This window comes from Protopterus annectens, chromosome 7.part0 (genome assembly GCF_019279795.1).
Source record: "Protopterus annectens isolate FY-2018-M chromosome 7.part0, PAN1.0, whole genome shotgun sequence".
Classification (NCBI taxonomy): Eukaryota; Metazoa; Chordata; order Ceratodontiformes; family Protopteridae; genus Protopterus; species Protopterus annectens.
The window spans coordinates 10,710,513-10,735,947 of NC_056739.1; the positions used below are offsets into that span (position 1 = coordinate 10,710,513).

Genomic DNA, 25,435 nt, shown 5'->3' on the forward strand with positions numbered 1-25,435 from the left:
CAGTGGGAGAAAAAGTCCCAGATAAAGTCTACATATTGAGGGTGAAGTACTGGCAACAATATTTGTGTGTACTTCAGATGACTTACATGGAGAAATCATTGTGAGACAGGGACAGAGCATAGTTCTTTTATTGAAATTTGTATGCCTGTGAACAGCAGATATCATATCTAAACACTCAGCTCCAACATAGAGTGTAGTGCACATGCACAAATGCACAAATATGTATATAGATACACATGCACACACACAGAGACACACACACACACACACACACACACACACACACACACACACACACACACACACACACACAAACACACACACACACACACACACACACACACATACACACACACACACACACACACACACACACACACACACACACACACACACACACACACATGCACACACACTAATGCAAACCTGCAATTTAGAAGTCCCCTGTTCACCACAAAATAATTAGTCTAATTTCTAATTACCACTCCCACTGGAGAAAGGAACTGTGTCTCACAAGCTTATGTTATTTTGTTATGTAGTATAATGTATAAAGATCAGTCCCTGATCTTAAACAATTAGTTGTGTTCAAGAAATAAATGCCAAGTAATTCTCCCTAAGAGAATCTTTTTTTTCTTCTTTTTTTAACATGTCTTTTGCTGTTTTCCATGCAGTACATACTTTAATAATTTTCATTCACTCCAGTATTACATAAATTGCTCAATTCCTGCCTTCTCTTAAATTTCACTCCTCCTTGACATTATTCTGCATGTGTTGTTCCCATGAATTCCATTAAATTTATATGTAATTTGCTCTTTTCCAAGAACACATACTATAGTGGTTATAACTATAGAAACACAATTATAATTATTCGTATTACATAAAGACTTAGCTGCCCTAATGGATTATCAGTTACAAAGCAAAAAATACAGGAGCATGAAGTGTTTTTCAGGTTTGAAAAGCTGTAACAAACTTAATGTTGCCACAAGTATAATGATCAGAAACAGTGTACCTCTGAGCAAGCAACAGTTATAAATGCTGTTCAGCAATTCACTCTGCCATGCTTTAGTTTGTGAGTGTGCCAACCAGAGGTGTGTCAGAGGTTCCCAGTTTATTTATTTCACTTCATTGATAAATGGTGTTTGTGTAGCAGTATGGGGCTCAAACATAACCTTGAAAAGTAGATAACATGCAGGATTATGATTGGGTCTCTGTTAAAAATCAACTTGTCATATGTTCAAGCCACAGATGACAAGAAATTCACCTTAATAGCATAGTTCTTTGCAATGCATGGAATTCTCTCTGCTGCAATGTACTACAAAAATTAGAAAGAAAAGTGCAGAAGCACCAAATAGTTTTCTGATTCAAAAGCTGTAACGCACTTAACACTGCCACACAAATAGTGACCAGCACAGAATAGCAGTGGAAAGCAAATCAGCTTGAAAAGCACTAAATACATCATTCACCAGCTGTGTGTTATCAACCATTCAAACAAAATAACCAATCACAGTAGTTCAGCTCTATTCAAACACAGCTTGTATAAAACTACATACCAAGAACTCCAAAATATAACTTTCCCTGTATGTTAAAGCCACTAAAATTTAGAAAAATCAGAACAAAAAAGGTATAAAAGTAAGAAAACTACAACCGCAACTAACCTGTTGTAAATTACTGGCAAAATGGATGCTTTCTAATTATCTAAGCTAAATAAGATTAAACTAACTAAACAACATAAACTGTAAAACTACCATATCTGAATATAATCCTCTCTGCACTACAAAAATATCACAAACTACAAGCTAAAATAAATAAATAAATAAATAAAAGTTGTATCAGAAGTACTGTAGAAAACCACCCAAAAGACAGCACACTAATAAATGTCTGTGGAAACTATGTAAATCCCTATTTAAAAGCCAGTTTACGCCAATAAAGTAATTAATGCATCAATTAAAATGAGAGGGTAGGAATAATTCACGCAAAAAAATCAAATCTATGGAAAATGTACTACTTCTCCCTTACTAACGCCATGGCTGCACAACAGTTACTACATGCAATACCGAACACACTGCACTGTCATGAACCAAAGCACAGCTGACCACTTCAAAAATCACTCAAGTACACAGATAACAAAAAAAAAAAATCTTCTTCATCTTTTGGCTTTTCCCAGTTTTGGGTTGCCACAGCAGATCACCTGTTTGCTCTTGATTGGCAGTGGAGTTTTACGATGTTGGGTTGCCAGCCCGGCACCCAACCTTCCACGGAAGGCACACACGCACGCACTCACACATAGGGCCAAATTAGAGTATCCAATCTACCTACAGTATGTCTTTGGGATGTGGAAGGAAGTTATACATCATTCTATGGTCACAGTAGACTGGAAAATAGAAAAAAACAGAGGGATTGCCCTACTAACTTGCACAATCTAACACACTGTTATAGAGCAAACTGTAATATTATTTATAAATCTATAAGAAAACTAATACCAGTGATCAAAATCATAAACTGTCCTTATCATCTGAGTTATAACTGATAAAATATACTCCAGACTATCACTAGATCAGCTGGGATTAGGTCACTAAGACTTCTTCCTTGAGATTAGATTAATGGGTTAATGCGATAGAAACAGAACAAATATTGTGTGTGTGTGTGTGTGTGTGTGTGTGTGTGTGTGTGTGTGTGTGTGTGTGTGTGTGTGTGTGTGTGTGTGTGTGTGTTCAACACACACACACACACACACACACACACACACACACACACACAGTGTGTACATGTTTGTGTATTCATATGTATATATTCCATGAGAAGCTGATATGAAATATGAAGGGTAAAGACCATGAGATGGACAGGTAGTGATACCATCAGTACAAAGTGGGACAGGAACACTATTATTCTTATGCTTTCTATGTAAAAAAAGAAAAACAGCTAGTGTGACTCCATATTAGGTACTGTGTGCAGTTGTAGGAACCCCATATCAGAAAGGATTAAGAGCACTAAAAACTGTTTAAACGTGGGCCAAGAGGGACCAAGGTCTGCCTTAGAGCCTTTACAAGGCTCAGTTAATGGAATTTGTGAGGTACATAAGTAAGCACATAAGGGGTACAGAAGGAACAAGAGACACTTTCAAATGTCTTTTGGGAATTAGAGTGCTAAAGAGTAGCATGCTCTGGAGAAGGAACTGCAAAGGAATAAGGGAAGCTGGTATGGAAGTAAGTGGGCTGTTCAGGAAGGGTATACAGAGCATTTTGGTTCATTCAGAAACTGGTGTATCTTAGTTATTCTCTCTCTCCCAAAAGCTGGCTTGAGACACACATAAAACTGTACTAGTCAAGAGGAGGAAAAGGGAGGAGCAAACACAGTGCAGATTAAGATAGGCTACTAGTCCTTACCTACTAGCAACAGTTTTCTTTAGCTGAAAAGGTTTGAGGTTCAGAAAAGTTTTAGTGTCATGGTCTTGAATAAAAGTGCTCCACATCTTCCTGTGAAGGGCACATGTAGATGAACATTTGTTAGTGCATGACTAATGGATGCAATGTTCACAGAAGAGCAGACTTTGCACCCATGCATGTAAAGGATGCAATGTTCAGAGAAGAGCAGGCTTTACGCTCAAGGATGTAAAGGATGCAACATTCACAGAAAAGCAGGCTTTGCACCCATGCATGTAAATGATGCAATATTCACAGAAGAGCAGGCTTTGCTCCCATACACGTAAAGGATGCAATATTCACAGAAGAGCAGGCTTTGCACCCATGCACTTAAAAGATGCAATATTCAGAGAAGAGCAGGCTTTGCACCCATGCACTTAAAAGATGCAATGTTCAGAGAAGAGCAGGCTTTGCACACATGCATGTAAATGATGCAATGTTCACAAAAGAGCAGGCTTTACACCCATGCATGTAAAGGATGCAATGTTCATAGAAGAGCAAGCTTTGCACTCATGCATGGTCTATACTGTTCCAAGAGTGGCTGCAAAGGACTTAAGTAAGAAGAACTCTCAATTTCCCACATAAGTCATAACCTGGATATGCTTTAATAAGTTTATGATGGCAAAAATAGTAAATAGTGACAACACAAACAGATTAAAATGCACATTGATATAGTAGGTAACTGGCATTCCAGATCACTGAGGTTAAAGGCTGTGAAGGTAAGTAGTCCACAGAAGTAGGAATGGGGCTGAGATACGCAAACTTCTCAGAAATTGCTTCTATATGTTACCTAGCATTACGTGAGTCAGACAAAAAGGACCTGATGGCCAGCCCACTTTCCTGATTATCAAAAATAGCTGTAGTAATAGGGACAGAAGCTTCATGCCCTGCATGTACCTGAGGTATTGTAAGGTCAGATTTTTAGCACTGACTTCAATGACTCCTTTTAATTGAACGCAGTTGTAAAGTGTAGTTGTGTGGGGAGAGGCCAAAGTCCACAAACAGTCCCTACTTAGAGTGCTGTATCCACCATCCCTCCCCCAAATCCTAACTAAATATACAAACTCCAAGGATGTTGCATCTTTGAACCTAAGGTAAAGCTGTATTTAGCTAGCACAATGTGATTCCGTTTCTTTAAGAAAGCAGGCACTTTATGGCAAACAATGTTTGGTTAAAAGACAATGAAGTATTTTTTCAAACATTATTTTGTCTCATGCCCACTAGCCACTGATGGCTTTTGGCAGAAGTGCTGTTGTTCCTGATTCTTAGCGCACTGGGTGCAACGTATGACACATACAGCTCAAGTACAAGAGAAACAAATGCAGTAGAATTTATATCATCTGTTGATCTGGAACATCATACATTATTATTACTTCCTGTTTTCCAATCCCATTGGACAGTGTGTAAAATCAGGTTCTCCACAGTGCAGCAGATTTCTGAGAGGTAGAATAAGTGACATGCACACCTTCTAGTGTATGAAACCTGAGAGTTGGGTTGCAGCCTAAAGTTATAACTATCAGCATATTTACTTGGAATATGTACACTATCCTGGGAATTCATTGAAATTCCTAGCATGAATGGTGTAGCTCATCCTGCCAGCATGATATGACCATTTTTGATTCAGGAACATGTTAGCTGTAATGAGGTAAGACCTCATTATTGGCTAATTTGAATGTTTCTTGAATCACAGTTACTACCACAATGTGTAGGTTATGGCTGATCTGCATGTCGCTGTAGTGACCTGCTGCTCATATTGGAAGTGGCATCCCCCTCTCCAGTCAGTCACACATGTGTGCATTTCGTGAGCACACACACACACACACACACACACACACACACACACACACACACACACACACACACACACACACACACCATAATCCCTGTATCTGTCACTTCCGTCCCATGATTCCTCCCATACCTTTAATACTTTATTGCCATTACAGCACTTATGTATTAGGTTCTGGTGTCTTGTGTATCCCTCTACCCCCAATCTCACTAACACTGTCTTTGCCATTATGCACTTTAAAGAGTCATCCTTGGTGGCTTAGTGGTTCCTTCTAACACCCATCACCCATATGAAGTGTGTTTCTTTATGATATTTATCCCTGTTGTCCAGTGGTTCCCCCAACCCCCAATGCCTGTATTACTTTTAGTACCATTATAGCCATTCAGACTGTGTCTGGTGGTTCTACTATCAACCCCATTATGTTGGCCTGTGCCCTAGAGTAATTCCTGGCATCTGGTTTATCCCCCCCACTCATGTTCTAACACTGGTGCCATTGTGGCACTTAAAGCATTCTCTGGTGTATAGTGTATACCACCCACCCCAGGTCACGGAGAAATGCTGATACTGGAACATTGTATCCCTCCACCCCTGGTCCCTAGAGTAAAGCTGGTGCTGGTACAGTAATTTGTTAATTTGTGTCTTGTGTCTGGTGATTTCCTCACCCTAGAAGCTCTTAATAATGTTGTTGCCAGTACGGTACTGTATCCTCCCACCCCCAATACCCGTAGTAATGCTGGTGCTGGTATGGCAGTTTGTACATTTCTCCCCTTTATGTGGTGGTTCCTTCACCCAAGAAACTCATAGTAATATTGATGCCAGTGCCCCCCCACCCCCAGGCCCTCTAGTAATGTTACTGCAAGCATGGCACTTTGAAGTTTTCCTGAAAAGCTTGGCCATGTTGATGGCTTCCTTGGGATGCATCCAAGGAGACAGCACATGGCTAATTAGCATATGTTGCTTTTCTTAGAATTCCTCATTAGCATTCAAAAAGGTCATAGTGTCAGCCCTTTGCAGTGCAGCACATCTTTGTGTCAGAGAACCATGCATCACCGTATAAGGATGCTTGCTGAATACCAGAAAGGAACCTCAGTGTGTGCCCAGTGATGTACACATTACAATACCTTCATGTTTTCGTATATCTCACTGTTTAAGTAATCTTGTTGTAAATGAATAACCAAGAACATTCTTCCCTAGTGACTTATAGTCAACAGTTAAAATATATTTTTCTCTTTTTTTTAATTTAGAACAGAATTAACAGAATGTGGCATAGTCCACATTTACCCAAGATTACTTTTAGAGAGACATTTTAATGTGCCTTACAAGGAAGCCATATTAGCATTATTATCTTTTCTGAATCAAGTATCTGTGTATCTTCAGGCTTGCCATATTCTCCAATTTTTTTAGGTACTATTAGGCTAGCACACCAAAACAAGTTGTTGTATTTGAAATGAGCTATTAAAGATAAGGAAAAAGTATTGCAGCATATGTCAAAATAAGCTATTTTTCATGATCTTTCCTAATGCCTCTCCAACTGGCAATTTTAATGTCTGCTTTCATTTTCAGGCAGCATTGTCTCTCTTAGGAATGATTGGTGGACCTTTCCTTGGACTCTTCTCTTTAGGCATGTTTTTACCATGGAGTAATGCTACTGTAAGTATAAGTTATTTTTTGTCTAGTGTTCAGTGTTTCACTATAAACACAAATTGCATTATTGTAACTTAGTTAGTGTTGCCCTACTAGTTGATCAGCCTTAAGTGGACAATGTTCCAATTGGGTGACACAAACACTCAGGCTTTTAACTCACTGATTGGTGCTTGCTAGATAAAATCACTCCTAGTGCAGTTTCTGTAAGTAACTGACAGTAAAATTATGTGATTTTTTTGTCTTCTCCCCAGTTATGTGACTATGGAGTTAATAAACAAAATTGCAAGCTTGTAGTTACGAACCCAAACTGAGTAATAAAAAATCCGTTTTATTAGCAAACGCTTTCGGAGAAACCAATGCTCCTCCTTCCTCAGACAAAAATGGCAACATTTCTTGCTATCCTTATATAGGTATCTAGTGTTTTCAATCCTCCATTACACGAAACATTACGTGTATTTGAGAAAATGTGTGAATATGATTTAAGGGCCCTGGAAGCTAATAAGTCTTCAGCTTATAAAAAAAGAGTCAACATTACTAAAAATCAACGTGAATTTATCACAATGTTGCAGAATGCAACATTAGGGTTATGAAACCTGACAAGGGGGGTGGCCTTGTTTTTATGGATCATTTTCTTTATGTTGAAAAAATGTTGTCATTATTAGATTCTGTTTGCTACGAGGTAGTAAGTAATAATGAGGTCAATATAGCTTATGCCAGGATTAGAGGAACCATAGAAGACTTATTTTTGGAAAGGGTTATTGATATGGAGTTGTATAAATATTTGAACATGGTAGCGCCTAGGTTACCAGTCCTATTTGGTATCCCCAAAATCCACAAATCTCTGTCTAACCCCCCTTTTCGGCCAATTGTTGATGGTCGTGACTCCATAACTTTTGCATGTGCAAAATTTATTGACAGCATTTTGAGACCATTAATTAGTAAGGAGTCCCAGATTTGTAAAGACTCTTGGAGTTTTCTCCAGAACATCAATAAAATCCCCTTTGATATTCATTTTTGGTTTTTAACCATTGACATTAAAGATTTATATACTGTGATACCACAGGACTTAGGGACTAAGTGGGTCCGTGAGTTCATGTATGATAGGAGGATAGATGACAACACCATTTACCTGGTTGAGGCCCTTTTAGAAGTTGTTTTAAATAACAACTTCATGTTGTTTAATGGAAAAATTTTCTTGCAGAAATCTGGGGTGGCTATGGGATCGCCCTGTGGCGGTAGTTTCGCCAACTGTGTTTTGGCCTATTGGGAAAGGAGATTTTTGTTCATTAATGAACATTTTGTTAAGAACGTCGCCTGGTACACTATGTACCAGGATGACATGTTCTTAATTTGGAAGTCATCTCCCACTGAAGTTCCAACATTTTTGGAAAGCATTTTCAGATCAACTGATTTTCTGGAATTTACATATGAGTTACAGGAAACAAGTATTAGTTATTTGGATATTCTTCTAATTAAGGACACTGTTAACATGAGATATAAGAGTGTCATCTATAGAAAGCCTACATATTCCAATGCTTTCCTTCATTTCACCAGCTGCCACCCTAGCCATCAAAAGAAAGCAGTAGTCAAAGGGCAGATGGTTAGGGCAGCAAGGATGGTTTCGACTTGAATGATTTCATGACGGAATGTGAATATCTATGTGAAATGTTTATTAACAGGGGATATCCATCTTTTTTGGTTTTGGACATCAAGAAAGAAGTGATGCAAAAGAGAAATGCTGGTGTGTATACACCGATTTTGTCAGGAAACGGCGATTTTTTTGGATGACAACCACACGTGTGACATTTCCACACACGACACAAGTATATCTAACAGTTGTCATGGCACCAGCTTTTTGTGCACCTTTAGTATAGATCATTTAGAGATACGGAGACTGCTTAGTAAAAATTGGGCTTTATTGACGGAGAATATCTATTTAAGTAGTAAATTGGGTAATGGTCCAAAAATCATATTTAGGAGAGGCTACAATTTGAAATTTTTGCTTGAGGGAAAATCTCAAGGTTGTATGAACAACAACAATAACCTTTCCTTTGGAATTTCAAAGTGTGGTGCATGTAAACAATGCAAGTTCATATGCACTGACTCGTTGGTTAAGATTAGGAATCAAATGTTCAAAGTAAGAGGGAAATTTAATTGTGAAACCAATAGCGTGGTTTACGTGGCTTTGTGTCAGAAATGCGCTGCTTTTTATATAGGTAAAACCGAAAGGAAGTTAAAGCAGCGCATTTATGAACACATATATGCAATTAATAAGCATGATTCTAACAATGCTCTTGCAAGACACACAATTGATTTCCCCGATCATTTTTTTAAATTTACTATTCTTACAAAAATAAATGTTGGGATTCGAGGTGGTCCATGGCAAATTAAATTAGAAATGGATGAACTCATTTGGCAAATTCGTACAGCTGCCTATATATATCCGGGCTTGAATGATCATGTTTCTATCACTTGCTTTTTAAGATATTATTCAATGAAAAGGTGAAATTAAGGTTTTTCAGCCCTATTATTCGATTTAATTTAATTTAATTTTATCTATTTACTTATTTTTGTGTATAAAGTTATTTTAGTTTAATTTAAATGTGGTTACTCTTGTAATACAAGTTGGTGGGGTGTTGAATGAAATGAATGAAATTATACTTGGTGTTTGTATTTTTAATAACGGACATAAGTTTGTTTGAGGACATTTTACAACAATTTTGTCATAATTGGTCAATTAAGCATACAGTAATTGTTTGATTGCTACCCTATATAAGGATATTAAGAAATGTTGCCATTTTTGTCTGAGGAAGGAGGGGCATTGGTTTCTCCGAAAGCGTTTGCTAATAAAACAGATTTTTTATTACTCAGTTTGGGTTCGTAACTACAAGCTTGCAATTTTGTTTTCTTACTATGGAGTTAATATATTTGAGGAATGAGGTTGCATGGGATGCATCAGATTGAAGCTTCAAACATTTTTCAACCAGCCGAAACCTTGGAGTTATGTAGTAGAACCTTTATTTAGAATGTGTGAAGTCCTAGTGAGTAAGAGAGAGATCGGGACTTGAATCCCTCCACTGACAAACAGCTGCAATATATGGTGGACAGGGAATATGACCCCCAGATCCATTGCCCACCAATACATGATTTAAAGTCTCTAATAAATCTGATGGCCACCACAGACAGTCTTTTGAGTCACATCAATATTGCTAAACAGGTTAAAGTATAACAATGGCAGAAAAAGTGAATCACTAAACAAGTCCTTAAGTGCAGCCTGGCCTTGAGAACATGCCAAAAACATGCATTTTTGCTGTGGGTATGAGCACTACCATCCACACCCATGAATTAGCGTCATGATGAGCATACACCAAGTAGAGTCTATAGTCTAGTTCCCCAAATCCCTTTCTCACCACTTTCTCTGGATTTTGCTGCCTTCTGGTGCTCACAATGCCACAGTTACTGTACACTGAATAAACTCTTACACATAAATACAGCAACTAGACCATCTAGCACAGTGTCCAGTTCTTCAATGACATCTCCTTCAACTCAAAGTTAAGGAGAAAACAAATGTAAATTTGAAGACAAACACTCTGAAACTGTAGCAGCTCTTTCTTAAAGCAAAGTTGGTTCTGTACTCCTCGTGGGCACCTATCAACTGCAGCCCCTAACAACTTGTTCCAGGGACAGACAACTCCTTTCCCCACTATAGTCACAGCTAATTACCATGTACAAACACACACACACACACACACACACACACACACACACACACACACACATACACACACACACACACACACACACACACACACACAAACAAACACACACACAAACACACACAAATACACACACTCACAGGTTCAAGGAAGGCTAACATTCTCCAACACCATGACAGCACAGTAACCACCCCAGATTAACTGACTGAAAAAAAAATCAGTTATTGTTTCAACTCTTGAAAATAAGCCAGTTATAAACTCAACTAGTAATGTGAAGCAGATCAGTTATATCCTGTTAGGGAGGATGCCAGCAGCTTAGCACCATTTAGCAATAAATACCTTCTTAATAATTAGTTAATAATATGGCAAGCCACGAGCTACTTAATAGTGAATAAATAAAACATACTTAACAGAGAATGGGTTAGGCAGTATACTTAGTTAAATGTACAAAGACAAATGAGTTTGCACAGAGAAACAAAATAATTATTTTGAAAAAAATAGATTACCTTAAAAAATCTTGTGCTTCTGTGCGTTTTCCTAGTTATTTCTTAAATAAAAGAATTACTGAGCCCCAAACTAATATGGTTGGATTTGCAGAAAGCACAGGCAGAGATCCAAGCAGAGAACAACACTCCCAAGTGTGCATGGCACAGTATAGAGGTTGCCTCTTTTCCTTGTCTACTCTTTGATTCTCTTCTGAAAGGTCATTCATATAATTGCTTATATCACTTCCATATAGAAGCCACACATGCATTTAAGCAGAAACGGAGGTAGCAAACCTAACAGCATTTTCTAATTGCTCTTCTATGGCCTTTACCTTCCTGGCCTAAGAATAGTCACAAATCTTATAATCAAAGGTCCGAACATTATGCGTCCTTCTTCAATTGTCTGCTGTACATTTCACACCTTATGCATGACTGCTGAATTTGCCAGAAGAATGTATTTACAAATGTCCTATGCATTTTTGCACATTGCACAAAACAGTATGTGTCCACCCACATCTTCATGATATTGAAAATACACACATTCTAGATAGACAGTCACATATTTCTAGTTTACCTGCTGCATATTTGATAAGGCTTAAATGCAGTTTACATTTCTGTCATATTTTGACTCGGAAAACTGCAGCAGATTATTTCTAAAACATCCAGAACTCTTTCTATCACAATCTTCATAAGTATAATTTCTCTAAAACATATTTTTGATAAAACACATGCAGTACTGACTGATTTTGCTTATGATTACGTAGGCCTCAAATAATGATAAATAGCAAAAAATGAATAAAAAGAAAAACACAGAACATACCTTAACATGAGATATCCAAATTTAAGAGCTTAAAGGGAAAAGTCTATCCTCACCAGGGAAATCTGTCGTTTTTCATTTGATACTGGCCACAATCTTATACTAGCAGTCTGCAGTCTGACTGATGTCAGAAACTGCTGAGACAAATTTGCACAGTGTGGTGGAACTTTTCTTTTTTCCACTGCCTTTGTTGCAGACAGGAAAAGAAACAGCACCGGTAAACATACTTGGCAACATTGTTTGGATAGATCTAGTTGCTGGAGGTAATCTTTTCTGTAACTGCAACATTTTATAGAAAATAGTGTTTTAGTTTTCTGCACAAAACAGAGAAAAACTAGTAATCTGTCTTGCTCAAGGATTTTGGTTTTGATGAACTGTTAATATGCTACAATACTTCTCTCTCAAGATTCAGTGAAGATTGAAACACTTTAGAAACAAATGTATATATTGTACATTAAACGCTGCATGATTGCACATTGCACTGTGCTTGTTACTAGAAAGTATATACATAGTCTTTCTAAGTAATTAGTCTGCACTACTTTTAATGTTTACACTTCTGTATTTTTTTTTTTTTTTTGTGTGAAATGTTTTGTATTTCACCCGGGCTGAACCTGAAATTGGTCAGTATTGATCAGTGCAATACCCCAGAAAACAAATATAAATAAATAAACAAATAAAACAATATAACAAATCAAAGGTGGAAGCAATACAACAAAAGTGGGAAATATAGTATAATATATGAAAACATTTGTATCTTATTTTAAAAAGTCTTGTAACACAAATTGAAAAAAAAAACAGAAGGTTGTCCTTTTACTGTACTCAGTTGGACTATGAGGACAGAGATAATAGGATGTAAAATAATAAATACAGCATGTTTCTGCAAATACAACACATTTCTCCACCATTCAGAAAAAAGGACACCATGTTAATACAGGATGTCATTAACCATATACTTGCATGACAAAAGGTTGTGAATTACTAGCCAAATAGCTACACTCACTGCTAAACTGAAAGCCATGGACAGGAACACACCATCCATATAACTCTCAACATGTAAGAGCAAGAGTCAGAGACAAAGCCAAAACATAGGGTGGAGGAAACAATTATGATTATGTAATCTCAGTTTGGGCATATAATTAAACCTCTGAGCTCTTAATGAAATGCTTCTTGTTTCCAGGGTACATGGTTTGATTCCTTCCACCTTCATTTTCCTACTGTGTAACTCTAAGTAGGTCAGTTAACCAGGCAAACCTCCTGCCCTGAAAATGTAAAATTTGTCCTGCAGGTTTACTTGGCCAACAACTAGGATAAAAAAGTTTATTAATAATGCTTTACTGTTGCTTTTCTTCCCTGGCCACTGCTGAAAGGGGCTTTGCACAGTAAGTGTTTTGTGGTAAACAAATGTGATTAATTAAATAAATAAATAAAGTAGTTCAGTGCAAAGGGGGCAACTTCCCAGGGGGGGTCTATATTATAAGGCTGATATTTGAAAACATCGAACAACATATGGTCAACACCATATGGTCGATGTCTTCAAACATCGATCTTATAAAACGACAAAAAAAAAAAAAAAAAAGTACCCTAACCAGTTTAAGCAGGGGCACCCCACACACTACTTAAATATATCAACTCCAAGACCACACTACATTGCAGTAAATGGAAATCTCCCCTTACGGAGATTTCCATTTACATGCTTGAGATTCTGAGCGTTCAGTATTCTCGTGTCGACAGTGTCAGATTCGACATTGTCGGCTTTCGAGAATATAATATAGATTCAGCCAGGGTACACATCAATCAATCTCTTAGTGCTAGAGTATCTAAACTAGCGCTTGCTTTAATGTAATTTAATAGTTTATTCCATGCTTCATCAACTCTCTCAGAGAACCATTGAGTACATCTCTCATTCTTATGTCTGCTGCACAGATTGTCTGATGATTCAGTACTATTCTGATCACCCCAAACATTCTCAGAGATAGTTGTCTCTAAATGCCCTATAAACCTGAATAAGATCTCCTCTTAAATTTCTGATCATATAACTGATCATATAACTAAGTCCTTAAATTAATCTACAGTTTCAGTCACTGAGCACTGTATTAAATATTCACCATTCACTCTACGTCTCTCAAATCGTATATGCTTTGTTTTTGATGTATGATATTATTCTCCTGGGCCCAGATGATCAAATTAGTCATGTTCTTTTGCAGACGTGCCTTGTCTGTAGCAGATGTAATCAATTTATTCATTTTCAAGTCATCTGCATACAGTCTATATAGAACACCTCAGATGAAAACGGTATAACCTAAACAAGTATGGATCTAAGACAGAATCCTGTAGAACACCCTAACTGTAATCTAGAATTTCACCTGTTCAATTCCCGTATACCTCACATGTCTTATTTGTAAGCCATGCAGCTAGCCATCTTATCAAGTTTACCTTACTACCTAGTTGTTCTAATTCACTGGTCAGTGTTTTGTGTATGACATTATCAAAAGCTGAAGATAAATTTATGTAAATTACATTAAAACATACTTATTCATTCATAGCTGTTATTATATTATACAACATCATGTTTACTGGTGGTGATTGATCTGTTTTCAACATATACATGCTGATATATGGTTTCAAGTCACAGCCTTCCCAGTTATGACAATTTATCCAAAATTACTCTTTTGTTGTAGAAAAATAGTAGAGAATGTTAAATTCTGGGTCTGTATGGATCTGAGTTTGTCTTATTCTCCCTTCCTTTAAAGAAGAGTCCAAAAAAAAATCTTGAGGAATCTCCCCAAACTTAAATGACACAGTGAATAACAAATATAACGGTACTGTAAGTTCTTTTCTGAAGTGTTCTTGAGTCATTATTATTAAATCAAACTCCTCACTGTGCTTTTTTGTGTCCAGTTTGCATAGTTCATTTTTAATATAACCTAATTTAATTTTAGTATCTGAATTTACTTGGATGTTACTAGAACAATTCATTACCCTTTCTGTGGAGCCAAACTGCTTTGCATAAGATTTTCTACAAATATCTGTAACGCCCATGCACTAGCCTAGTAATCAAGGAGCCTCAATCCTCACCACTAGCACCAGTGAGAGGCAAGCACATTGGGAAGGATAACAAGTACACAAACAGTAAAGTACAACTTTCCTTAAGAGCACACAGAGATCACAGTCAGTCTAGGGCTGGTTTTTCCCTTTCTCTCCAGATCCCCAGTAAGACTCCCCACTGGCACAGCTTTAGGGTTCAGATCCCAGCCGAGTAGTCAAGCCAAAACCTCCAGTACCCTCTCTGTCCAACCAGTGCTTCATGTCCCTGCCCAAGTAGCTGACACACACATGCTTTGAGATTTGGTTTACAAACGCACAGACACTCCTGGGGAAGGCTGGTGCAGGTTCTCCAGCTAAGACCCTCCTGCTAGGCTATAAAGTAGTAATCAATCCCACCAACTACTCTTATCAACTACTAATAAGGCCCTTCCCAAAGGGTGACCAATTTCACTGTGTAATTTTACTGTTATCCAAATAGTAAGTGTGACCCAGGGATAAAGCTATTGGAGTGTCTTGGACAGTATCACTGAATACATGCAATGTACTCTAATAGCTTAAATTACCTTTATACAAAACAGTCACAGTTGAAAGGTTTAAAAATATTTAATAATAAATAATAAAAACACGAGACAAATCTTATTACTTAAACACAATGACATTACAGAGTTCAGAGATCACAGGGAAATGCTTTAAAATAATACTGTAGAATAGTCTGATATAAATATAGAAAACAACTAGACTAAACTGGCTATTTCTAACTATCTCTAAGAGAAATCACTGTTCTAAATAAGTATCTTACTTACAGAACAAAGGCAGAGTGCTGGTGAGTTGATGCGTTCAGGTTCAGACACAATCCAAAATGTTTCAGTCTTTCTCTCTGAGAAAGTCTTAAATTGATAACACAGTACTGCTGAGTCATTTCACATTACATCTCTTTTAACAGTTCTGATTTAGTTTCGCAGGGCAACAGAAACTCAGAATTTACATTTCTTTTTGTAATCTGCACCTGTATGAAGCCACAGCAATAAAAGACATTTACATGTAAAATCTAGTAATTAACTCTTGTCCTAAGACAATAGAAAGAATTCCTTAGTCTAGACATCCTGTCTCCGAGCTTGAGATCAGTCATACAATGCTTGACTTATCAGCTTTCTTCCAGCAGAGTGCACTGTGGTTACATTTTTGAAGCTCAGTACAACATATAGTGTAATTATAACATATAGTTCTCTTTACATTTGTAAAGCAAGCCTGTGGATTACATTAATATTTACAGTGGCATAGGATTATTTACAAAATTCTATCTAGCTAGGCTGGCAGCCTTCACAATATCTATAATTAATTCTGCTACAAAAAAAAAAATACATTTTTAGAATCTACATGCAGTTTATCGATTTGTATGTTTTTACTCCTACTACATCTTATCTATATAAATAAAAATGTAAATGTTCGTTTGTTCAAAATCTTAAATCTCCAAAAGTTCTTCACTGATTGCTTTGAAATTTTCACACAATGTTGCATTCGAATACGTGCGTGTTTTTATATACCTACTATGGATTCTATATATTTGTATACAAATATGCAATTTTATATGTTTTTGTTATAACTTTCTTACTTCTTTTTCAGTGCAATCGATCTGCTTTAGTTCATCCAAATAATGCCTCGCAGAAGATCAAACTTAGGTCGTCGTACACACGGAGCAGAAGCAGTGCGACGAGTAATTGCAAATCAAACTGAGGAAGAACGGGCATCAGCGAATGAGCGAAACAGACAAAGAATGGCTCAAATACGTGCCGAGGAAGCAGCAGAGTGACGTGCAGCTAGACTTGAGGATGCACGGTTGCGAGCATGGCGATCGCATTCTGCAGCTTCAGATCTGCTTCGTTCTCCTCGATCGACACCAGAGGATGAAATAAATGCTTGCCTGAAATACTCTACTTTGTGGTGACATGTAAAGATGCTAAAATTAACTACAAATATGCGTGTCCAGCTGCAAAATGATCGATCAGCTGAGATATTCTCACATCAATTGCTGGAAATTGGGAACGGAAAGATGCCGGTTGATCTGACTTCAGGACGAATTTCATTGCCATATAACTTCTGCAATTTAGTGACATCAAAAGAAGAATTGGTTGAAAAAGTGTTTTCCAATATTCAAACCAATTATAAGATTCATGATTGGCTGACTGAACGAGCTATTCTTGCGGCCAAGAACAAAGACGTCTACGAACTTAACAATATTATTCAGTCTAACATTCAAAGTGAGGCAGTCACATACAAATCTGTCGACACTGTTGTGGAAGCAGGTGAAGTGGTTAATTATCCAACAGAATTTTTGAATTTACTCGATCTGCCAGGATGCCACTGCACGTACTGCAATTGAAAATTGGCGTGCCAATTATCATGTTGCAAAATATCAACCAGCCAAAGCTTTGCAACGGCATGCAGCTTGCACTAAAAAAATTAATGAGCAACGTCATAGAAGCAACAATCTTGACAGGACCTTTCAAAGGTGAAGATGTCCTCATTCCTCGCATTCCTATGATTCCAACGGATATGCCATTTCAATTTAAGAGATTGCAATTCCCAATTCGATTGGCATTTGCAATCACCATCAACAAAGCTCAGGGCCAATCTTTAGAATTGTGCAGTTTAGATCTACACACGGATTGCTTCTCACATGGACAATTATATGTTGCGTGTTCTAGAGTCGGCAAACCAGACAATCTCTATATCTGCACAGACATTGGAACAACAAAAAATATTGTATACCCACAAGCATTGTGAAATTAAACATATTAGAAACGTGCTCTTTCTCTTTTCTTTCTTTTCCATTTAACCAGTCTGAGCCACAGCAACGCGTGGCCGGGTACAGCTAGTGTATTTATAAGATGGTTTCCTATTATGGTCAGAATCTTTATATACAGTTTTGTCAATTATTTCCTGATCTTGTCTCATATTATATTTAATTTGTCTTCCCAGTTTGCTTATTTCAGTTTTCAAAGTTACAGTTCAACCTCATTTCAATTTCTTGTATTTATCTTTCACCTTAATTAAGTTATTACAGAAATATATCCTCCTGACCTTGTGTACCTTGATCCTGAACATTTTTTTTATTTAGCATTCAATTTCCCATTCAAAATTTGTCACATTCATTCTGCTTATCACTGAATGTATCACTCAAGTTAGTTTTAAAAAGTGGCTGTTTTGCTTCCATATAGTCTGTCATTAATTTTCTTTGCACTAGTTGAGATTTCAGTTTTGGAAAATTATCTAGCAGTAATTTAATATTTGTAATCCTACAACCACTGTATATCAAAGGTGGTGAAACCTGACAACCTAACAATCATTTCTTTGGAACAAAAACAATGTCTACTATGTTCTTTTGTTCCCTCTTAGGTTTTTTTTACAATGTGCAGAAATTGTTGTTGCTGAACATATTTTGTAAATTTTCTACTAATGTTGTAGAATCAATATTATTCCAGTCTGCTTCTGTTAAATTTACGTCCCAGCTATCATTATTTTCCCTCCTATGTTTCATGCAAGAAATGTACATCAACACTTGACTTTCGTGGTCTATACACTCAAGTGACTAGTGTCTTTTCCAAGGTGGTCTTTGCTGCCAAATTTACACATTCTATGGTATTGATGTTACCATCAAACATGTAATAATTATAGATGTTTTAACAGCCTTTAATCCTTATCATAACACCTCCACCAGATTTTTGTTAGAATGTCTGTTGCAGTAAAAACATTTATACCCTGACAGAACTGGTTTCCTGCCATTGCTCTTTAACTGTGTTTTACAAACAATATAGGTTCATAGGTTCAAACAATATCAGTCTTACACAAATTTAGCAAAATTTCCAATAAAAAAACTTTATTACTAATGCCCCTAGCATTAACAGCCAGCACAGACAAATCAAATTTTTCTACATGTGAAATGTTAAATTTCTGACTTGGCAAAAATCCTGTCTTGTGTTAGACAAATATTACAATATATCTGCTGCAAAAATCCCCTTCCCTTATCTTGACAAGGGGACTCCGTCCTGTCTAAATATGTGTGTGCCCAAAATAAAGAGTAGATGTTCTACACATTTCCAATTTTTAAAATGAGCAATTTTTCATGTAAGTATTTACTCCAATGTTTTTTTTTCATCCACACTGACCTGAATCTCCTTTCTGTATGTGATTTGAGAAATATATGTCCTAATACCTAAACAAGCTGTGCTATTCAGGACGGCTGTATGTTTCCTATTAACAGTCAATGAGTCCTTGAAGATGAGATCATTTGAACCCACTTGAATAATAATAGTTCCATACTTCCGTACACTAAGGCATTCTAAGGCACTATTTCCTAACCTTTCAGAGTATGGAGTCATCGGCCATTTGCAATTGGCAATTCAAAGCTTTCTGACACTTGGGGATTCATAAGTGAACCAAAATACACACATCTTCCTACAGCAGGCACTGGTGAACAGCAGAACAAGTTCTCAGAAGTGTCAGTTACAGCTCCTGGTTTACAGGAACAGCTTTATCTGTCAATACTTAATTACTTTTATATGAATGCAAATTTGCCTACGTCACAAGTGATAATACAATAAAGGTGTTTGGAAAAAAAAAAAAACACTTGAAGGCTGACAAACTAATAGGCTTAGGAAAAAATGGCAGTTCAACTGCTTTATTTTGTAGAGGATTTACAAATACCATGAAAAGATTATAGCAAACCTGATAACAATGCAAATCAGGATAATTAAAAAAGTTTAAAGTAGTCAAGTTCCAGAGGCTGTATAATATACCCATGACTCACACTACTGTCATTCTATTTACATGGGAGTAATAAAATTATTTATTTAAGTGTAACATGACTTATATAAACGAAACTTGAAATGGATTATGTAAAACCACAGAGTGAAGCATTAAACAAATTCACATTACTATGGTAGGCACCATGATGGCCATTTAGGGTGAAACATATTAAAAATTTAACATGGAGCATGTAGAATTATTTTGGGCAAATAACTGCCCATTGAACGGCATATGTCATCAAACATGCTGTTCATTGAGCTGTTCATGTCAGATCGTATTACAGTAGGGGTAAGGAAATTTGCCCTTTCCCCACAGAAGTGGGGAACAAAGAAGAAAGTCATATATGGAGCTTCTTTACATACTTTTGGGTACTCTTTTAAAAATGTCTTTAATAAACAGCAGATGAGCAAGGGCTGATGTTACAAAGTAAAGTTTGTTAAGTCACAATTCAATATTCTTAGAAGTACATTTCATACTGGATAGAAAATTCACAGTGTACATGACTGTGTGTGTTTTCTACACAAAATGGAACTTCTATATTTTGAAGGTCATTTTGTGACTTCCAAACCTATAACAAAGGCCCCAGAGAGGTCAAGTGAGCTTCCCACCACCAAACACGACTTAAGACAGAATTTCTTTTTTTTTCCTACATGCCTGTATATATTACTTGTTATATACTGTGAGGAACTTGAACAAACCAATCACCTGTGATGGAACTCGTTCAAGATCTTGACAAGAATAACAATGAATAGATATCAAGTGGATGAAAAAATATTAGCACTTTAGTACACCTCTAATGTATGGGCCTTATTTATTCCTTTGATGGCATCTACAGAAATCATAGTTGGATGAAAGTGTTAAAACAGAAGAGGTTCTCCTTTTCATTGGTTTGGAGTTTATTCTTTTAGACTGTGAAAGATATTTAAAAGTATGTAATTAAAAGAAAAATGTAGATTGAAATGTATGATGCCAGAACAGAACCCACAGTTGTCTGTTTTTTCTTTGGCATCAGAAGTAAATGTGAACCACTAATGTTATATTTTCCTGCTAATGCCCTTTGGGACAGAATTGTTTGTCTGGTTGTATAACCTGATATGATTATTCATTCTTTTTAATAACCAGATAGATGGGATGGCCACAGTGTCCTTCTTTTCTCAAGCATTATCTGGGCACAAGGTGCTATAACAACATATAAATCACAGTTAACACACAACACATTTATAAGTAAAGCAGATAATAAAATAAAAATAAAACAAGCATGATTTATGAAATACAAATTCAGGTCAAATACAAGGGAAAGGGTAACACTACAATTTTAACTAAAGAAAAACAAGCAATGTTTAAATTAAGTACTCAGTAATCAGGACTCTTTTGTAAGGTGTATTTTAAAACCTCTTGAATTTATCAGAGCCAGAAGTATTTTTGAAGAAAAAGGGGCAATGAATTCTAGAGAGTATATCTTGGAGAACAGATATTTATCTATCTACTTGTTTTTATATTTGTTTTTGGACATGCCAAAGTGTTAGACACAAATGAGGAACTAACAGTAGTTGTAGGAACCTCAAGATTAACCTTATGACCAAGCTGCTGAAAGTAGTCTAAAACATGGAAAGTGTGGGTCAGCATACATGCTAAATTATCCCAGATTGTTGCTAATCTGAAAATGACCATGTCCTATCAATATAATCGCAGTAATGTTCAAATTAAGGTGTAAGATAGTGAGTCTGAGATATTTATTTGAACTTCCTACAGTGAACAACCACTGACTATGGAAAACCCACTCAGAAAGTGAAAGCCATACTCCACTCGGGGAATACACATCTTGCAATTTAGTAATCCACTCACAGATACAGAGTACCAACTTTACTTATTTTGTTATCCAATTACACAAAGCAACAGTATGAAATTTAAAGGCTGGGGTTGGGTGTGCATATGCAAATGGTATGTATCTCATTACAAGACTCTTGTTGATCTTAGAGCCTTCACAGAAAAGGAGCAAGCTAATCGAAAATAACTATATCCCATTCTTGTGATAAGAAAAATTTGTTGTGTAATGGTGCCTGTATCCCTACAAAATGGATGACTTGAGAAAAGCTGCAGGTGAATTTTATTCTCTTATGAGGAATTGTTACATATCTTGTTGGTTCTAGCACTCAAAAGTTCTGAGTGTTCATTCCTATTCACTTTGTCTAGGGTAATTTGAATCATTCTAAAATAAGTTAAGTTTTGCAGATTTTTCTAAAAAAAAAAAAATCATAAATAACACAAAATACAGAAACTAAGTTTCTTGGTTTCTTGAAGAGGGCATTTCCCTCTGCACCTCCCATGTGGATAGCAATCCCACACACCCCACAGACCTATACCAACTCCATGATCACACATCACTGGGGAAGGTGAAAAAAACAACAACAAGATATATCAGTCTCATATAAAGAAGCAGACACTATGCACAATACAGTTCTATTTCTTTTTGCCCAATTACAATGAAACAAAATGCTCAAAAGCCTCCCACCAAAACTAAACTCAAATGAGTGTAGAACAGACCCTCATATTCTCTACAGAACTGCTGTATATCATAACAACTATTCCAGACTTGCTTCCAAACTTCATACATACGTTATTCTTGTACATTATGTTCAACAGAGTGTATTATTTTGTAAGGGTGCCACTGAAAAGGAGAATTACCATACTTGGTTAACTTATTTTACATAAATAAATGCATAAACGTACAGTAGCTAATCAGTATTACCACGAAAGAAAAACTCCACTGCACTTCTGGATAATAATTTAATCCACTCGAAGATACAAAGCACAATAACTTCTTCTCCACAATAATTTTCTCTAGCGCCTCGGCAAAACTTGCCTTTACAGAGTAAAAATTCCACAACACTGAATACTCACTTTAAATACATTTCAAAAGACACACCTCTACTAACAATCAAGTAATTACTCTCAATTAATTACCAATTAAGAATTTAAGAAGACAAACTACACACAGTAAAAAATGTGTTTAAAAAACATCTATGCAAAAAGAAAAATATACATTTTTCCTGAACTTATTCCAAACTTTTCCAAGAACAGTCATGGTTCAGTCCATTTGGACTTAAAGTATTAAATTTTAGTATAAGACATAGTTCCTTTCTCCTTAATATTTGTTTTACTTGCTGTTCACTACAATATGCCTCATTATTAACTTTATCCAATACTGTTGCTTTTAAATTATCAGGTTTACTATTATGATACTTATAAAAATGTACTGCCAAAGGGCTACTTTCTTTCTGATTTTTAATATCTCTGACATGTTCTTTTAACCTACAACACAACGTTCTTTTAGTTTCTCCAATGTAAAATTTGCCACAGGGGCATTCTATACCATAAATAACCTGTTCTGATTTACAATTAAAAGTTCCTTTAGTTTCAAAAACAATTCCATTCAAAGTTTTAAACTGTGGAACTATATACTTACATATGGTACACTTTCCACATTTGCTAGTACCTTGATGTTTCACCTGTTTGTACATTAACATCCTTGGTGTTTTAAATCGACTATGTACTATAAAATCCTGAACATTCCTTCCTCTATTATAAGAGAAACTAAGCCCATTATTATTCAAAAAATCTAATTCCTTTTTAAGAACATTCCAGCTGAACATTACTCGTGTCTTGATTTGTTCAGACAGTACAGAGTATGTTGAAACAAAATAAACTGTATCTTTTACTTCTTTCTTATTATAGTTACTACCCCTACTACCATTTTTACAATTGTTTTTGATTTTTTTGAGACTATACTTTAATTCACTCTCAGAATATCCTCTATTCTTAAATTTATTATAACTTGATAGATATTCTTTCTCCCTAATATTAGGGTTACTACATAGTCGCTTTACTCTATTAAATTCAGTGTAAGGAATAGATTTAATTACATGTGGTGGATGGTAACTAGTGCCATACAACACCGAGCCTGAACCCTGGAACTTCCTATGTATTTGATATTCTATCAATAAATTATTATGTCCTTTTAAGGTAATATCCAAATATTGTACCGTATTACCCATTTGTAATCCATCAAATTTTATATTCATGTTATTATTCTCAATCTCCATCAAAAACTGATGAATACTGTCTTTTCCTCCCCTGCATACAAACAACAAATCATCGATATAACGGAAATATCCATAGACATATTTTTTATAGAAGGAATTGGTATATATATATTTATTCTCAAATATACCCATAAAAATATTGGCATAACTGGGAGCAAAGGCAGCCCCCATTGCTGTACCTTGCCTTTGTCTATAGATATCTCCGCTGAACTCAAATATATTATTATTTAAGCACATTTGTAGCAATTCTAACACATAATCAGCAACAGCTGTATCACCTATACATTGCTTAACAGCCAACAACCCATCCTCATGATATACCAACTCCATGATCACACATCACTGGGGAAGGTGAAAAAAACAACAACAAGATATATCAGTCTCATATAAAGAAGCAGACACTATGCACAATACAGTTCTATTTCTTTTTGCCCAATTACAATGAAACAAAATGCTCAAAAGCCTCCCACCAAAACTAAACTCAAATGAGTGTAGAACAGACCCTCATATTCTCTACAGAACTGCTGTATATCATAACAACTATTCCAGACTTGCTTCCAAACTTCATACATACGTTATTCTTGTACATTATGTTCAACAGAGTGTATTATTTTGTAAGGGTGCCACTGAAAAGGAGAATTACCATACTTGGTTAACTTATTTTACATAAATAAATGCATAAACGTACAGTAGCTAATCCTTTGCAAGTTTGCTGAATGACTCAGGTTGAGAGAAAGTGAGCAGGGGAAGTAAATGATTCTGCACTGAAAGGGCTGTTCTCATTCTCTGGGGAGTAGAGGAGGGGTTGGGTCTTGACACTTGAATGCTACTTAACAGAGGTAAAGGATTAAAGTGCAGAAGACATGATGCAATGTTGTAAACACCTTACAGATTTATATAGTGTGCCCATGTATTGTGCTGGTGAGAAATAACTGCGAAAGGATTGAGACTATGCTTTGTAACCTACATTGATCTAAGACTAGCTAAATCAAGCCTGTCTCCCCTTCTGAAGTCTGGGGGTGACTTATCCTGACCTGGTGATACCCTAGCGTGGCACGTTACTGAATACAAGATGCAAGGCATCCCAATACAGCCTTATGCTTATGCTTTTTCAGTGAAGTAGGAAAAAAAAGATTCTTCTGCATGACGTCTTCATATCTTTACAAAGCTTCCCTCCTTCTTGAGGAAAGCAGCAGGCTAATTGTACATTAATCAACACCCTAACTGCCTCTGGAAAATGCTGTGATATGTGAGAGGTCAGAGTGTAACTGGAAATACAGCTACTGTCTGCATCTGTTCTTGTTGACAAAACAGAAACAAGTATCCTTGAAGTTCAGTGTTAACTCTGACATTTGGAATGTTGTCAACACAGTGTGATTAGAGATGCTATACAAAATACAAAACTTTGATTTCTGTAATTGGGTATTACGGCAGTTGAGGTCTAAAACTAGTTTTCGTTTGTCTCAGGTCAAGACCCTAAACAAAACCTTTTTTCTGTGAAATTTGACAAGGCAATTTATTTTCATTTAAGTGTCTTAGATGCTGGAGAACCCTGTCTTTAGAAGAGTCAATACGTAGTCCAGTATATTCTTGCTGTAATCTGACATAGTC

The 25,435-nt window shown here is 36.3% G+C and overlaps 1 protein-coding gene across 1 annotated transcript in view; it reads left to right on the forward strand.

The window, feature by feature from the left end:
• Positions 1-25,435, forward strand: part of LOC122805770 (sodium-coupled monocarboxylate transporter 1-like) — a 515,621-nt gene that overhangs the window by 412,284 nt on the left and 77,902 nt on the right. Inside the window, exon 11 of the mRNA XM_044076038.1 lies at positions 6,772-6,858. Within this exon, the coding sequence (XP_043931973.1) occupies positions 6,772-6,858 (87 nt within the window). The remainder of the gene's footprint in view (positions 1-6,771; positions 6,859-25,435) is intronic.